This window comes from Lepisosteus oculatus, chromosome 8, assembly GCF_040954835.1.
Source record: "Lepisosteus oculatus isolate fLepOcu1 chromosome 8, fLepOcu1.hap2, whole genome shotgun sequence".
Classification (NCBI taxonomy): Eukaryota; Metazoa; Chordata; class Actinopteri; order Semionotiformes; family Lepisosteidae; genus Lepisosteus; species Lepisosteus oculatus.
The window spans coordinates 9,255,508-9,273,851 of NC_090703.1; the positions used below are offsets into that span (position 1 = coordinate 9,255,508).

The 18,344-nt window shown below is 40.7% G+C and overlaps 1 protein-coding gene across 3 annotated transcripts in view; it reads left to right on the forward strand.

The window, feature by feature from the left end:
• LOC102688782 (latent-transforming growth factor beta-binding protein 2) overlaps positions 1-18,344 on the forward strand; it is a 128,145-nt gene that overhangs the window by 105,784 nt on the left and 4,017 nt on the right. For all 3 annotated transcript variants that reach the window (XM_015350349.2, XM_015350353.2, XM_015350352.2), the window contains 10 exons: positions 403-531; positions 12,041-12,166; positions 12,808-12,951; positions 14,095-14,298; positions 14,947-15,033; positions 15,787-15,915; positions 16,133-16,273; positions 16,752-16,928; positions 17,313-17,612; positions 17,742-17,891. In XM_015350349.2, the coding sequence (XP_015205835.2) occupies positions 403-531; positions 12,041-12,166; positions 12,808-12,951; positions 14,095-14,298; positions 14,947-15,033; positions 15,787-15,915; positions 16,133-16,273; positions 16,752-16,928; positions 17,313-17,612; positions 17,742-17,891 (1,587 nt within the window). The remainder of the gene's footprint in view (positions 1-402; positions 532-12,040; positions 12,167-12,807; positions 12,952-14,094; positions 14,299-14,946; positions 15,034-15,786; positions 15,916-16,132; positions 16,274-16,751; positions 16,929-17,312; positions 17,613-17,741; positions 17,892-18,344) is intronic.

Below are 18,344 nucleotides of genomic sequence, written 5' to 3' on the forward strand. Positions count from 1 at the left end.
TGTTGCTGCTCTTACAGATGTATGTTTTCTTCTCACAGCAGCTATCTGAATGTCAGCTACAAAACTAGATATTCATCTGGATTGTTGAAGCGTGACGTGCTGCATCTATGCTTTGTCTCTGTGGCTCCATCAGCGGGACTCTGTACTGTATGTCCACCTTTCCACTTCAGGTGGTGAAACTAGCCACTCAAATAAATCTTCCATCAGGGATTATGAATTACCCTGCTGTGAGGCAGAAGTGTTTTTCCCTTTGGTGGTTCTTTTCTGTTTCTTCAGAGGTTATTAAATTGCTGTAAAAATGTTTGCCTTGGAACCGGCCAGCCTGGTGCCTGTTTTGAGCTGCGGCTTTGTAGGAAGGGAGAGACCCAGCCTGTGACCCTGTGCAACTGTTGGTCTTCCCAGACATGGACGAGTGTAAGGAGTACGGAACTGGGATCTGTGGCACCTGGCGCTGTGAGAACACGCTGGGATCGTACCGCTGCTTCATGGGCTGTGCGTCAGGAGTCTATGGGGAAGACGCTAGAGACTGTGGTGAGTACAGCAGCTTTTCTGCAAGAGTCCACTGTATGCAGACAGAACTGACCATGACCTTGTCAAGCCCCACCAATTTCATACCTCAGCAATGCACGTAGTATGCATGATGTGATGGGCAGGTTCTTGCTCACTGTCAGTTCCATTTAACGACTCGTGCAATGCAATAGAGTTTCCGTAAAAAACATTGTCTTGCGTTGCTGGGTTGGAGACCACATGGCAAGTGTCTGTCAAAAAAGTCTTGCATGCAGAAAAAACACATAATCAGATGTGAGTGGTTGGACAAAGACGAGGATGAGGTGGGGGTGGGGCATATCCTTCATATCATACACTTTCAAATAGCAGCTGTCATTAGAAAACAATGAAAGAATAAGGGGACCCCATCTTTCTAACAATGACAATAGAGTGCCAGAGGCAACAGGAGTAATAAATGTTGATCTAAGTTTTCCACTGAACAACAGATTCATGTTACATTGAGCTGGGCGAGGGACTGCACACCTGCTTCTCCACTGGCACAGAGCTGACTGTTCACTGTCAGAATTGTATGAAAGAAATGTGTTTTGTCTTTTTCCATGGAAAACTATACTTTAATATGATAAAAACAGGTGTGACTATTGGAAAGTAAATACTTTGTGTATGTGCAGGGCAATTTATTAATTTCATTGTTTCTATCTGAGAAGTCTCAGATAATCATGTGGAAGGGCTGAAAGTATTTTGATGGCAACAGTCTGTGATGAATGCGTGTGAAACCACATCATCTAGTTAGAAGAAGTAAAACTTGTGTTTAACCATAACAACCGTACAATAATTGACAGCAAATTCAAAACTGAGTCCTTAGGAAAACTACTGTAGATTTCTAGTGAGAGGTCTTCTGACTTTAAGCTTTTGCTTAAATATCCTTTGCATATCCTTTCCCCTGTCTTTAAAGCCTTAATCAACTAAAAACTGAAACACATAAAAATGCAGGTCAACCAAAATCTCATTTAAGAAAATTACTTTACCATGGGCTCACATGGCCAGTAACCACATAGGCAGCCCAGCCGGAAAAAAGAACAAGAATTTTGGGACAAATAACCGAGATATGGAGATGACTCAAGAAATCATTCTAGGTAAGTGTAGCACAATTTAGTGTAGTTTTGGGATAAAGTATGATACAGTATAAAGACCCTTTGGTGAGCAAATCAGGGAGAATTTTTTTTCTCAAAATCTCTTTGAAAATCCATACAAATGACTTCCCTTTTAATATTCCATTGCGTGTGACAAAGAGCCTCCTGTGTTTCCTTATAAAGAATAAAATGCTGTGTTAGAAAATGGAAATATTTGGAATTAATGTATATTTAAACACCAGTACGGAAGCAATATTTCTGAACCCTAGAGGTGCAAGCTCTACAACATCCAATTGTCAGGCATTTCTCAGAATCCATGTCTATTAAACAAAGACTTCTTTGCTGCTAACCCATGCAACAGGTGTGCTGCCTTTAAACATCTAAGAGAATTGCATGGAAACTCATGATGATCAAAAAGATTGATGTATAGTAGAAATATCGTAGAAACAGACATTTCATTGATTAATAGAGGTTTTTCGTCCGATGTGCCTGGCTGGATTCATACAGTAGCATGCTGTACGTGAAACCAGAATTCAGGGGTTTATATTTTAAGGATGCCAAGGCTGATGCAGCTGTAAATGATCTTTTCCGTATTAATATCTTGCTTAAACAGAGACATTTTGTCTGAATCCCTTGCTGCTGCTGAAATGTTATCTAATATAATAAAAGGATTTACAACAGTTAATATACAATGACCCACTTTTGTTATATGATGGCCAGCTAATTTGCTAGCCCTCTTTTCTATGCAAGGCTCAAATGTCAAGTTCTAAACCTGTTGCTGAAAGTTTTACAGACTTTGAACATATGATAAAGTACAGATAAATGCAGATGTAATTTGTCTTTTCACCAAAATTTATTTTTCTAATCTTTTTTTTAATAGTTTCTAATCTTTCTAAATTTAACAGCAGAGTGCAGTCTGTGTGTGCATATTTTTTCGCATTTTGTCTATAGTCAGCTGGCACTGGCAACTGGCAGAAATGTTTACAGATTTCAAAATTTAGTGTAAAGGAAACATGAACACACAAGTACAATAAAACACCTTAAATTAATGACAACAAGCTTAGCACAATAAAGCTGAAAGTACTGCGCAAAATAAAAAATGAACTATTATCAACTACGTAATATTATTAGTTAAAATTAAATAATATCAAGCATAGGAGAAAGATGTAATGTTAGCCAATGGGCATATGTTTTATTTTTACAGTGAAAAAATAAAAATACAAAATTGCCCACAGTTAAGTGAAATGAGCAAATTCTATTAGAAGTCTGACAATTAAAAACATTAGTGCAATACAGTATAAGGTAAGGATGAAGGATGTACTGTTGTTGAGAGCTGCGAGATTGCAGGTGCTGTCTAATCAGATGGCTCTGGAACACTGAAATTTGGTGTGGGATTAAACTGGGAAATGTGGGAACTGCCCTAATGCATTACTAAATGCAAGAGAGGAAGGGAAAAGACAAGTTGAGCAGTGGGTGAAGCATGTTGCCGTAAGGTTTTATTGCCTCTGCATGAAATGCTATCTTCTGTGGTTCTGTTGAAAGTGCAGCTGGATGTATATCTTGTAAACTGGCCCTTAGAATCACATCTTATAAAAGACAGACGTTTTTAGTATCCATGAAAGCAATGCAGTTGTCACTAGTAATAGTATATGTAACCCTTGTCTTGCATTAGAAGTCCTGCTACTGTTTTGTGGTGCCAGCTGTCCTTGAGACAGAACTTTCTCCAGGCTGTGTATGCAGTTAGTGCAAGGAAAGAACACTTTGTACTGTCCGGGAAATGTAGTTAGATTTACAGACCTCAGACCTAAGTTATTTACCTGACACCGCCAACACAGGGGTTTTAAACAATGAGAATTTGTTCCAAACCCCGTTGAAAGCGTTGTCTTCTGAATAACATGTTGCTTAATTTTTTTGCTCAGCAATCATAATGAAGAAACGAAATTTCAGACCTTGTAATTTCTGATTTCCCACGAGAAATGAAATATCTGTAATGGGTTGTTTTTGGCTCTGCTTTCTTAGTTTTTTTCAGTCATAAAACAAAAACAAAAACAGGGCTATTTCAGCAAAGCCTTGTTATAACTGCATCCCTGTCTTCTAATGGCTGGGCATCACCCTGCTATAAAGCTGGCCGCTAGCAGTTCTCAATCAGGAATGGGCATGGTAACACAGCAGCATTATCCTTAGTAAACAGACTTGAAATAGGTCAGTTTGCTATGTCAGTCCCACAGTACCACTATAAGATGGGTGTTAACTCAGGGAAATGTTTTTGCGTTTACAATGGGATCATTGACCTCTTGCTCACTGGCTTAGATTTTTATGGAGTGATCTGTAATGGGAAACAAATGAACAAGTAGGATGTTCAGCAAGTGATTGAGACATTTAAACTGAAAAATTGAGATATTTTTTCAGTTTAAACTTTTGCCTTGTACTTCCAGGTCAGATGTTAAAAATAACACTTTTTCTTGTTTCTTAAATTATGAAAATGTCCAAAGAACTGATCTGAAATGCACAACGACCTGTGGCTTCAAGGAATACTTTAAGCGAAGTAAAAGAAATTAGCGTTTGGACCCCAAGTTCTACAGTATAAAACACACTTCTTGAATGTATGAATAAGCCCTCCAGATGGAGACAATCTGCTTGTCAAGCGCTGAGGGAATAAGAGATCAGTAATAACAGAAATGCAACAGCAGAACCTCAGCCACAGAGGTTAGTATTCAGTGCAATGTGCTGCACATTAATAGTGGGTGTGTGTGGGTCTTAACTCATGGTTCTGTCAAACGTAACATATTTCCAAAAATGTGCTTACAATATTAAAGCAATGAAGAATAATTCTTTTGTTTGGTAGAGGGGCACTGGCCAAGTTATTAATGCGGTCACATGGATAGCTCAAACTTTTGTTTCTCGGTTTCTTAACTTATATAGGATACTCCACCCTCCATCCGCACAAACTGCTTGGCAAGACATTGCTCAGAAAAGCATCATATTCCATGCGGCTCCTTTCTGTAGTTAGTAACGCCATCTAGTGGTGGGGCGTGTTAAAGCCTGCTCCTCCTGTCAAGTTATGACTGGCAGAACGAAACTTGTCAGCATGAATAAAGACTGGCTTCATCTTCTCGTACATAGCATACAACAGGGGCCCGGCGTGACAGAGTGTGTCTGATATTGCCATTATTTTGATGAATTTCTGTGGCCTGAAAGAACAGTGATGATTTTATCCAGAACATCAGATTCTCTGAAGCGAATAAAGAATTGTTTGCGAAGAAAATGTTAATATTGTTGTTAGTCTTTTCTCACTTGCAAACCAAGTGCAGCTTTTCTCATTACTGCTTTTATATTGGACTAGAAGTTTCTAAAGAACTGTTTGTGGGATTGTGGGATTGATTAGCCTTGTTGTGCAGAAGAACAACAGCTTTTTATTGGCTTTTAAAGATTGTTCAGCACAGCAGTACAGCGTGCATTTGGAATCTCTAAGAGCTTCTTTAGAATAAAGAAGCGAGCTGAATAAATGGTACTTGGTGAGCAACAAACCTTAATCAGTCCTCCTTCATCCTATTTACAATACAAACCCCCCTTATTTATTAACTTAAATATTTCAATTGAAAGCTAAAGTCTTGCAAACAAGATGAAATACAGAACTTAATCTGCAAGAAAAGTGTCAGCAGCTGCAGTGAGTTTCCTCATTTACTGTAGTGTTTTAAGAGTCCAAGCTTGAACTCTTTTCTTTCAAATCTCTAGACTGGAGTGCCACATTGTACCCAGTAATTCTCTACATTTGTATCATCCAGAAGGAGTCTTAGCGAAGTGGGAGAAGGGTGTGTATGCAAGCTCATAAACGTTTTCTTGTTCAGCAGTCAATCATTGTTGAAGTTCAATCCAAGACTGGTGTTGCCACTTCTAATTCCAGTCGTGCCTTCTTATTGCAGACCACAGCGTTTCTGCATTCACTCTGGTGGAGTTAAGCCAATATCTGAATCTCAAGCCTCCACAGCACTGAGACCTCCTGTGCTGTTAAACCTTAAAAAGAAGCAACAAGGATATCCTATACCTATGAAAGACTTTTATTTAATGAATGCGTTTGCTGGTCTAGAGAGAGAAGCACTGTTCGTATGGGTGCCGCCACTGTCACGCATGTGGTGGTTTTACTATGGACGGGTGTACTGCTCTTCTTACAGTATGTGCTGTGTAAATCACTCCATATGTCAGGAGAGAGCACAGTGAAATGTCTCTGGGAGTGCTCTCTATCTGCAGTCAGTTCCATACTTCTGATCTGTAGTGTAATGGATAGAAGTCAAAACAAGAGCAAATTGGGTTCCAGGGAAGACTGTCTTACTCAATTTATCTGGCAGTCTTTCTCCTCTCTCATGTTGTCTAGCTTTCTAGACTAGTTATTTTTCACATCTAAATAAATATGTTCCTTATTATCCCATTTTTCTTTCCTACCAAATATTTTGTTCTGCAGCTTTTAGTTAGACCAATTATAAAATACCATAAAGACATTAGTGATGTCACAAGACCTCTTTATGGCACTCGTGTCAGAAGGTTTAGATCAGTCTTTTGTTTCTCTGTAATCTGGACTGCTCTTTTGCACTCTCGACAGTTGGATATCACCTTGACTGAGTGCTACAAATGTCAGAAAGTTTCATTTTTGGGGTTTGTATGTCAGGCATTTAGTGAGGGGATGCAAAGATTGGAAAATTTGTTTTTTTTTCAAAGTATATCCACAGTGTCGTATGTTAAGGAACAGGTCCTTGGTTGGTTAATGTAGGACACGCATAAAAAGAAAGTGGGCAATACAGTTACCACACATTTTAAAGAAGATTAATGTCTATAAATACGAATGCTTAGTTATATGCCATGAAAATTGGTTACAGCGATCCAAGTAACTTGTTCTTCAGTATTCAGAACATGGAATTCTCTTCCTACTGACTGAAACCATGAGATTAACAAAACGTCATGCCATTCATAATTATGAAACGTAATGCATGGAAGCGTTAGTGTCTCATTCAAAACCCAATCAGATTTAAGTCCAGTGCAACTGCTCTTTAATAACACATAAATACATGCACAAAAGAATAGTTAGAATTTACACATTTATATGCTGTGGAATATCTGTAACACTGTAGAAAGCAAACGATCTTCCCCTTCAGGATATGTTTTGCATATGAAATAAGACAAAGATAAACAAAAGCATCCATGTTGTTACTGGATGAAGCAAGAATCGCAAAATTTGAAATAGAGGAAAATAGGCACATTTTCTGTTCTTGTTTTAGGTAACTAAATAGGCCTGCATATTTTTCTTATAACCTTGCTCTTTTGAATTAATTTAAGCGTTTGCTCCACCACAACTGCATCTACTTCTGACTGCACGGCAGGTGGACAAGTTGCTGTTAATGATCTTGATTTTTGCCTTGTTAAACCTTGAAATTTACTGGTGTCAGTGGAATTTCTTAAAGCACACCCGTGGAAATGGTAGGCTTTTATCCTAGCAACACCTCACTGTCTCTCACAGCTAGATGCAATTTGTAGCTGGAGATCGCACCTCATTAGCAAGTCTTGGAAAGGATGCCAGACTTCTAAAACAATATTAAAAAACAGTTTTTGCCAGTTAGGCAACACTGTTGTAACCACAAGTTCATGGGAAAAAAAGTCCCTTGCTTAAAAAGACTGAAGCAAAGGTTTGCATAAGCAAGTTCAATGGAAATTTACGGATCAAATTGTGAGATGCCGTCTTTGTTTTTTAGAACTTATAGCTGAGTGTATTATTTTTCTGGCAGAAAACACCGCCACCTGTATACACAGACTTCTCTGACTGTTCTTAGGTTTCTCAACAGTGAGCAACACGTCTTAAGCTTCTGTCTGTCGGGGTTTACAGTGTACATGAGGGTGGAGAATAATGGCAGTAGTCGTGTTGTGTCTTTGATTGGTTAGTGTTAGTGTTGGTGTCAGAGCACTGCAGGCAGAAACCCCCACAGAGGCAAGAACTTGGATAGCTTGTTACTTTCTGTACTTCAGTCTTTGTTCTGATTCCAATTGTGTGCTCACGGCCTTGTCAGAAGTCTGTGCTAACTATTAACTGGTGTGTGTAATCACGATCCCAAATGGACTATTGTCGTATCCTTGAAAAAGTACTTTTAAAGCCTCAGCACTGATTTCTTCTACCCTTCAATTTTTTTTTCTTAATCATATTGAGGCTCAAAAGGAACGTGGAGGTTCACTACCTGTTTTCACAATCTTAATAAGGCTTCTCCAGACAGATACTGTACATTAGAGGTGTCCTGTGGTTTTGTTGCAGGTGTTTCTGATGAATGTCACCCTAGGCATGTAAAAAGTGTTCTAAGGCTGCATTTTGTCTGATAAATTTCTACACCAAGCTTTTTGAGTAATTAACAGTTTTACATTCTACCGCCTATAGTGATTCTGCAACATGTGTGAAGCGTTAGTCAGGGTTTATGGCGTGTACAAAGTGTGTACCATTTTGTGTTCGCACAGTGAATAAGAATAAGCTCAGGAATAAGGCTTTGTCAGAATGAGGATAAACTGGGGCAGAATGCAATAAGAAAGAATAGGCCATCGCTCCTGCATTCAGTGTGTTTGTAAGGTAATCCAGGTGGGGATAAATATGTCCAGCAGTGTGTCTGCACCATGTGGAGAGATGGGGGGAGGCTTTCAAACCATGATACAGTACGTGGAAGCTTTCCAGTGCAGCTCACTCAGAGAGAACATGGAGAGTTAATAGATATTTGAGGAAGCGTTCCTAAATGTTGTGCTATTTGGAACACTGAAAAGGCCCGCAGCACGAAATCTCTTGTTTCTTTTAATTTCATACCACCTCCGTTCCACAATTACACCCACCCCCATGGAGAAAGGCCAAAGCCATGACCACAGTCTTGCCCTTCCAGACCAAAACCTTTATTTTTTTTATTGCGTAAGAAAGCCCCTACCCGGGTAGTCCTGACCGAGTGGCGCTGTTCCAGGTCTGGGGGTGGTCCAGCTGTGTGGGAGTGCAACACGGGGGGGGGCAGGATTTCCCAGTCAGACAGGGCCGAGCTGGGCCGCTGCAGGCGCACTCCTGTCTGGCACGGCGCTTCCTTCGCCCACGGCCATCTACACCCTCAGAGAGGCACACGTGTTCTGTTCTTAATTGGCGGCCTGTTTTCAAAAGTCTTAAACAGCCCGTAAAAGTGCAGCCATCTCCCCTTCCCCCAACCACCTGCCTACTACCAGACTTTGCTGATGTGCATCTCAATATGCAAACATTACATGTAATCAGTTTACAAAGAATATTTCCTGGGGATGCTGCGTTGCACCCGTGATAAGATCAAATGCAATTGTTACTCAAATCCAATTGGAGAGCTGCATGTTCTTCTTCTTTTAAATAAGCAAATGCTATCCGTGGTCGGATCTTTTTAATTTCGCAGGACGGAGGCCAGCGGCACTGAGGAGGAGCCACTCTGAGCGCTGCTAGGGTCTGGAGGAGTGGACCTGGGTTTGAGCCTGGGGTCAAACATTAATCGACATTACCAAACTGAGCCTTTCAAAAAAAATGAGAATTCCATATTTCCTTGAACAAAACTTTTCTGAATGCACTGTACCAGCAAGTATCTGCTCTTAGTAGTGGCTTTTAGAAGAGAATCTGAGTGATCTGGTGATCTGGGTCTGTGGAAGGCTGGTATAACTTATGGTAAACCTGTGTATTATGTGATAATAGTGAAAAGAATTGCACTGATTGTCTTTGTTTAATACTGTACATGTTCTTACTACAATCTGCCACACTGAAGGAGACTGTTGGAAAACCTGTTCTTTCTCATTGCTGAGAATCCCAGGCCAGTTCCAGGAGCACGTGGTGCTGCTGTTTTGTTCCACTGGATGTCATTCAGCACTGAGCTGCGTACCACTAACCTCTTCCGCATTGCTTCCCTGGGTCACAGACACTCCTTTGCAAACACATACAGTATAAGATTCTCTCCAAATGAATTGTTGAAAAATCTTGTCTGCAGGTCGCAACAGTGTTTCCAGCAGCCTTATAGAGATTTTAATTTTAATTACCTCTATTGCTGTGCTGCAGTTGTAAAAATGTTTGTCCCTGGTCTTTGTTTGATGCTTGGCTATAAAAGCTCCACATTCTTCCAGCTGGTACAAATTATTATGCAATAAAACGACTCAAAATGGTGTCTCTAATGCTTGTCTTAAACATTTAGCTCATGAGATTCTGTGCAAAGTAACTGTAAATTGTTAAATTACAGCATAACCTTATTCCTAACTGTGGGTTGACTCAGCAGTCTTCACACACTATTAAAAAATTATTGTAACAGTATTCTGTCTGACATGTCTGAAAAAAAAAACAATTTAAAAGCATAAGATGATAATAAAGGTTGCAGGTTAGAGGACTTGTTGAGTTGCTAGTAGCTAAATGAGATTTCATCCATTCTTCAGTGTAAATAAAGAATATTGAAACCACAGGAATCCACAGGAAATCTGTGGTCAAATGACAGTAACCTTGTGCAATTTTACCACATGAAGTTGTTTCAACTTTGATGTAATATAAATGGGTAGTTTGTTTCAGAGTCCCCCAGTCCTTTGAACAGGTGTTTCCTGTTCTGGTTTAAATCCTGGTAGTTTCCACTTATGTCCTCTGATTCCTGTTTCAGTGTTGATTCTGAAAAGTTCATCTAGTTGACTTAGTGCCTTTGAGAATTATAATCAGGTCTTCTTACAGTCTTCTCTGTTCAAGACTAACAAGATTCAATTCTTTCAGCCCCTCAGCGGAAGGTTTTCTTTTGAGCCCCAGAACGTACCTGGTTGCTCTTCTATAGACTTGATTCCAGAGCAGTTACAGTATGTCTTTTTTGAAGTGCAGTTAAATTGATCAGAATATTCAAACATCCTTTTATTTCAATTGTACACTTTTAACGATGATGATATTGTTTACTTTTAAATAGGTGGCTTCTTCAAACTTTGGCGAGTCTTGTAGTATTTTTATTTTGTGCTACCTGCATGTAACACACAGCACTACATCCACCCGGTGTCTGCCCTATCAGGAATTGTTTAATCTTTGGGAGATTTCCTTTGAGGACTCTGCTTTTTTCCTTCTGTTTTGGTCTGCAAACTTTATTATACCAGATATGATCAGTCATTGATATAAATTAGGAAGATCAGTGGTCTAAATATAGATTCTTGAGGTACTCCCCAAATTATATTGAACTTAGTTTGTTTTCTAGGTATTTACTAGTTCTAGTCTAAATCTATATATTACTTTGGATGCCTACTACCTACATTTTAAGAAGTATTCTTTTATGGGGAACGTTATCAAAAACTTTCTGAAAATCTACACTTCATTCTGAAAATATACCATATGCTCTGATTGCATGTACCATACCATATGTTACTGCTGTTCCATGTTCAAATACATCTGACAAGTGAGCTAAGCAAAACCAGTCTTTTCTAAATCCTTGTTTATTGTTCTATTACTGTACAGATGATCCCCCTAGTTAAGTTCTAATTATCATCTATATAATATTCCATGTAATGGAAATAAGACTTATTGGTTTATAGTTACTGTTTATCTCAAGGCAGACTATCCTGTTTCAGTTTATATTTTAGTCAGTCCACAGGACATTTGAAAAATTGCTTTACTTGATGTACCTTTTAAAAGCTTCTTTATGGTAAGGTTCTTCATGGTGATGTTAGTTTGATTTTCTCTTATTGTGTACACATTTATCATATTTGATAGTGACACCTACTACTCATCATGGGACTAAATTTTAAAAGATAAGCTTTCTGTCCTACTTTTTAATCAAAATCTCACACTTCCGTGTTCCTGCTGCTGCATAACAGAAGCTTGCTTCTCTTCCCTTTGTAGGTGAAAACTGTTTCAGCCCTCTTTGGTCTTGTCATGACATTATTTCGTCAGTCTGTCATGTCAGTTTTGGAACTGTTTCGGATCAAAACTGAACTGTTCCAGATCCTAGGTTTTTCTCAAAGGAAACACAAACTAGCCTGAATGGTATCAGATGCCTTGGCGTTTATACTCTGTGCCTTGTGTTGTGTTTTATATTGCAAGTGGAAATGTCTTTAAAGCATCTATGGATCAAGAATGGTCATTTACATCAGATTAAAAATTCTGCAACAGTGTTCCGATGCCTTATGTGGATGAGAGACCTCTCATGTCCTTAAACTGGGTCCCTTGGTTATGTAATACTAATTAGAAGACACTTGTCAGCCCGTTCATTGTGTTGTAGCTCGATGTTTTTAAGTTGGTTGCATGGCTGTAAAGTACCATTGATCAAATATTGGGAGATGAGCTCTGCAGTTAAGTCAGTCTGGGCTTTAACAGATTACAGCGTTAAGCGGTGGAAGGTCTCGTGTCCTACATCACCGTCTCTCTTTCCACATGTTCCGCGAAGACATCGACGAGTGCACGAATAAGACCATCTGTGGGAAACATGGCATCTGTGAGAACATGGACGGCTCGTACCGCTGCCTGTGCGACCAGGGCTACACCAGCCCGCCGGGGAACCCAGAGTGTGTGGGTATGTTACACAGACGGCAGGGCTGCGGCACTCCTGCTTCTCCCAAGGTGTTTTCACCTATGTGTGTTTCTTTAGCAAATTGGAGGCAGAGTGGCTAAGGATCTGTGCCTGTGGCTGGAAGGTTGCCAGTTCAAATCCCATGGCTGGAAGAGGAATCCTACTCTGTTGAGCCCCTGAGCAAGGCCCTTAACCCCAACTGGTCCAGGGGCACTGTCCAATGGCTGACCCTGTGCTCTGACCCCCAGCTTCTCTCCCTGTCTGTGTCTGTGTGTCTCATGGAGAGCAAGTTGGGGTGTGCGAAAAGACAAATTCCTAATGCAGGAAATTGTATATGGCTAATAAAGTGATCTTATCTCTTATCTTATCTTAAATGATCGAGATTGTTATATACATTCTCAGGAATAGCGGAGTCTGTTTTGTTTTGTTATGCGTTTTATTTTAATCCTACCTCATGGGACTGTCTTCAGGGCATGTGAGTGGAAGCCACTTGCCCCAGTGGCAGGTAACTGTAGACAGCTGGTTCAAAAGGACCAGTGTGCTGATACATTGCATAGGCAGGCTTCTGAGAAAGGGAAAAAGAGAGAGAGGTCTTGACTGAGGATGAGATGACAGGCTGTGATCTGTCTGGGCTTCGCTGACAGACATCAATGAGTGCGAGATGAGCACGGCGCTGTGCGGGACGGCTTTCTGTGAGAACGTGGAGGGCACCTTCCTGTGCCTCTGCCCCAACGAAAACGAGGAATTCAACCCCTTGACAAGCCAGTGCCACAACCCTCTACTGACAGGTAAGGGGTCTGAGCAGCAAGGAAAACAGGCTTTGCACACCCAGATATTCGTAAGGTGAAAAGTATATCATTAGTTTCAAATGGAAAACAATAGGATCCTGCATGGGATATGTGCAAAAGTACCTAGTTAAGTAAGGGTTTTTGCAAAGAAGCTGTGGGATCACAGTTCATGGTTGAGCCTTTATTTTAACATTATCTTGTCCTTGTCATTCCCTAAATATAGGCCCACTATAAGTGAAATCGAACTAGTGTCATGCTCAGTGAACACTTTTGTGTTGTAGTTTAAGTGACAGTTTACTTCATTAATTTGGAATACGTATAGTGATCTACAATTTTACATCTTTACATCTACCCATTACATCTTAGAACTGAAATGCAAGCAAAAAAAAGGGAATTTGAATTTCACTTCACCAGAAAATACAATTGGAACTAGACTGTTTTTCTTAAAGCTTCATTGAAGACAGTGTTACCTAATCAATAAAAAGTCCCATCAATAAAAAGGAAAATATGAATATGCTGAGGTTTTCTGGCAAAAATGTATCAGAATATTTTTAGACTAAATGTCTGCATGAATTTTTTCAATGTAAATAGAGTAATGAAATGTAGTTAGTTGTACATTTCAATAGATGGAAAGAATGATCTTGTGCTACAATGTCTGTGTCCTTGTGTTGTCACTTCTGTATAATTTAATTGAGCATATACCGTATGTGTGTACTTTAGTGCATTTCACTGAAATCCATCTTGGAGTGCCAATTTTTCCAACTGAAATGTTTAGAAATGATGTAAATGCCATTTTTCCGTACAGTAAAAGCTCTGATTAGGAATGTGATTGCAGTGTGTACTTTGACACTGTTGCATAATGTTTCTATGAGCTGCTGGAGCAGAGACCTTGTTAAGTACAATTTAGGTGAAGCAAACTTCTGCCATCTTGTGGTTATTTGTTGCACTCTCCGGAACCTAAGAAGAGACTTTAAACTAAATCAAGCTAAAAGGGCCATTTCATTGTTTCTGGATGATTCTGTTGTTGTTTCAGACCTAGTAGTAAGAAAACTACGTTGCTTATTTAGACCCCCACCGTAACTAGGTGGAATTCCTTATTATACATATTATAACGAATACTTATTAAGGATCTCTTGGTTTCAGGCCAGGGCCGCGGAGGAATCTCCAGGGATTATGTGTTGTCTGCAGACGAGAAGGAGAGGAAAGAATGTTATTACAATCTGGAAGATGACAATTTCTGTGACAATGTCTTGTCCCGAAACACTACCATGCAGGAGTGCTGCTGTACTGTGGGGGCTGGCTGGGGGGACAACTGTGAGATCTACCCCTGTCCCCCTGCTGGAAGAGGTAGGAATGGGGATGGGCAACACTAGTCCTCAGGTGCCAGGTTAGGTCCCATACCTTAGAGGCACCCTTTAAATAACAGCCGATTAAGATGTGTACAACAAAGACTGTTTGATTTCTTATCTACTTGTTCATTTCAAGTATTTCATTGAGGTTTGAGATGAAAAGAAAGACTGCAGTCCGAGTTCTGTAGAAGCACAGACCAACAGTGAGGTCCAGTACATCACATACAGCTGTTTTTTATTTAATGTGTGTATTTTACATAAGCCAAAGCAAAATGTAAGCCATTTTGAGAGAGCAAACACCATAGGCATGTTTCCTTTAGCTATACTTTAGTTACAGTATGACAGGCTCTGTGCAACATAACTAATACAAAATATCCTGGCAAGTAGCCATGTGTGAAAATGGAACCTGTGCCTTATCAGCAAACTGACAGGTAATGGAGGGATACAATTCATGAATGGAAATTCAGGAATGCTCATTTTCCCCTGAAGCACACTTAAGATTGCACATTCCTAAACATTGCCTGGAGGAATGGAATCCTTTGGCAGCAAGCTAGAATTATTACATACGATTGTTTTACTTCTACCTGCACAAAACCCTTCTCCACAGTCTGCATTGTTGCTAAATGAACGTGGTTTTGACTTCCAGTTGAATACGATGAGCTCTGCCCTCATGGGAAAGGAGTCCTGTCTGTGGATAGCCCCTCCCTTGGCCTCGCACAGCAGCTGTTTAAAGGTCAGTGTGTCCTGTCAGGGTGTCCACCTTCACATCTAATCCAGATACATGCCATTATGTACCTGTTATTCATGCTGATAAGAAGTAGGATTTTTTTTCCTTACCAACCACAATGAAAAATACTATAGTCGCATTTGTGGTTCTCATACTGTTTATGGTAAATATTTGGTTTTGGAGATGACGGAAAGGACTTGATTCCTATTTTAGTGACACTTTTAAAATCAAGTCTTAATATGGCATAATCATGAACCACAAGGGCAAACATAGGAACAGTTACCAACAAGAGAGGGCTGTTTGTCCCATTTGGCCTGTTATTGGGGAAGGCGGTAACAAACATTTCTAAGCATGAACCAGTGGAAGTGTGGTGCCAAGAACTGTTGTGAGGAGCCATTACCACATTCTTCTTTCTGGCCATGAAATGACCACCGAGGTTTAATTTCCCTGATCAAATGTGGTCAAACCTTATTGCGCTGTATTTCGATTGTACCTGATCCGATTTTGTTTTTTTGTTGTTGTTAGAGAAACCAATAGACAAGAAACAACAAGCCCCTTTTTATCAGCGTTCTCAAGTTAGAACTGTGAATACAGGCATAGTATATACAGTATACTATACTGTATAGTATAGTGATACAGGCATAGTATAGATAACAGAACAGTTAATACAGACATTAAGTAATCAAGGGCTGCCTTTTGGTTTTTCTTTTTGTACTAATTATTGGAGTTGGATTCACTTCATTTTTTCACCGTTTCCAGATGCTGATGAATGTGAGATGTTTGGCTCAGAAATCTGTACAGACGGCAGCTGTGTCAATATCTATTCTGGGTACTCCTGTTACTGCCGTATGGGCTACTACTATGACACGATCCGGCTGGCATGCCTAGGTAAAGCAGTCTCCATCACACTGTTCCATAAGTGCAAACAGGCATATTCTGGGGAAATGGGGAGGAAAAAAGTTAGCTTTTTTTGTAAGAGTTTCATGAAGGCACACAAAATGTATTAAGGACCATTTACTAATTGGAGGAATATGCACACTCCATGCAGCTGCATGTGGCCTGGTTCTGGCTGCGCTCTCTAACTGTGCCATTCCCTCTACATCAGACCACAATGAGTGCGAGGTGGAGGACACCTGTGTGGATGGCACTTGTGTCAACACCCCAGGGTCCTTCAACTGCTTCTGCAGCCCGCCCCTCCTTCTCGACAGTACCCGCAGGCGCTGCATCGCCGCCAACTTCACAGACGGTAAGGCGCTCAGTGACGGTCAGGGGCACGCACAGCTTGGTCTGCCTCAGAAGGAGCAGGGGGCCATTGTATGAGGGATACTTCATGTCATCGTGTGCAGTTAAGAACATAAGAAAAGTCACATACGAGAGGCCACCTGGTACTTGTAAACCTTTTGGTAGTTAGTAGCTGATTGAGCCAAGGATCGCATCCAGCTTCATGAAGGAAGCCAGTGTAACTGCTTTATCTTTGTGGCTAGGTAGCTTATGACCTACTCCCACAACCATTTGAGTAAAACAGTGCTGCCTGTTCTATTTTAAATGTGCTCCCACATAGTTTCCACTTGCGTCCTCTGGCTTGTGTTTCACTGTTCATTTCCAGGTTCGCATTGTTAAATGTCACCCCTTTTAACAGCGGAGGCCTAAATCCTGAAACAAAGTAGTAGCATACTGCCTTTTTTTAAAATCCCAGACAATCAGAAGTGTACCTCTTTCTCCAGAAGACCACCTGAATCCAGATGAAAGAATCCACATGGAAATCTGCTGGCAAAGGCTGACAGAAAATTCAATGTGTTCAAATCCTTTGCTTAATAAGAGGACCACATACACTGAATGCTGCTGTCTTTACGGAGTGGCCTGGGGGGACCAGTGTGCCTTCTGTCCCAGTAGGTTGTCTGGTAAGGAATGCCAAGTAGGCTTGCGTTGACACTCAAACAAACCAAGTTCGGTTCAGCTGCACATGCTTCATAATGGTCACCCTGTTGTTGTTCACAAGCATGATGACAAAATGAACTCGTACTCCGAGAAATCACAAGACCAGTCTCCTTTCTTATTGGTCATTGTGTTGTGTTTGACTGTGCCATAAAACAAATTTCCCCTAGGGGAAAATCAAGCTTGAATTGAATTTCGCCCAAACTTTCCCGAGTTACAGTAAGATACGGTACAGTCTCACTTTATTTTTCTGAAGCAAAATAGGTAACGGAGGGATTTGAATACCATGGCTACGGCTCATTGCATTTAAGAATGGCTCTTCTTGAAAATCCTCTCTCATTTTGCTGCAGCGCACTACGCAACCCTGTGCAACAAGCCCCAACGGGGGCTTGAAGGAGCGGATGGCCACCGAGAGAGGCCGGGCTATGAGTATGGCCCCGACAGCCCCGTGTACGGCCCAGGCTACGGAGATATAGCTGGTGGTCAATACTATCACAACCTGGGTCCAGAGTACGGGCCCCAGGACCCGCACACGGGCATCATCTTTCCTGGGCAGGACCCCACGGATGACTACGGTTCCAGAGAGAGAGCGAGAGTCCCCGTCTTGAGGCCACGAGAGTTTGCGCCTCGCCTGGTGGATCCCTACAGGGGTAGGAGTCCGTGGTGTCTGACACAGCGCCGGCTTGTAGAAAACCGCAAGACGCGCTTGATGGATTCATCTTGCATCGTGTCGCTGCCCTACGTTGAAATGACGCTTCTTTCTCGTTTCGCCCGATCAGATCGATATGACGGATTTGAGGGCCTGCGCGCAGAGGAATGTGGGATTTTGAATGGCTGTGAAAATGGCCGATGTGTCCGTGTTCGGGAAGGGTACACATGTGACTGCTTTGATGGTTTCGAGCTGGATTTAGCCAAAATGGCATGTATTGGTAAGTTCTTATTTTCTGGAGTCTTAAAATTAAATTAAATTTGAGATCATTTAATTATAATCCAAAACCAGAGAAGGGAAATTCTTCTACTGAACCAACAGAGAAATTAAAGCTGTGAAGACAGGGAATTGCATTCAAACTCTGTGCAATATGTGATTAATTTAAACCTCTAACTCCAAAAAATAGAGAAAAGGTCTGTCTGTATTATTGTTTAATTTTTGGGAGGGAGGAAAGTGTATTCCAGAATTACTTTTGCAAAGTTGTTTTATATATGAGTCCAAAGAAACATCACACTGCTTGAGCATCAAGTCATAGAATCCTTTTCAACTTTAATGGTGAGCAGAAATATTTCTTTACCCATGTTACGTAATACTTCAAGCTGACAAAATTTCCATTTTCTTTGTTTAGTTTGAAATCAAAGTCTTTGCTCTTAAACATACTGACAAGATTACA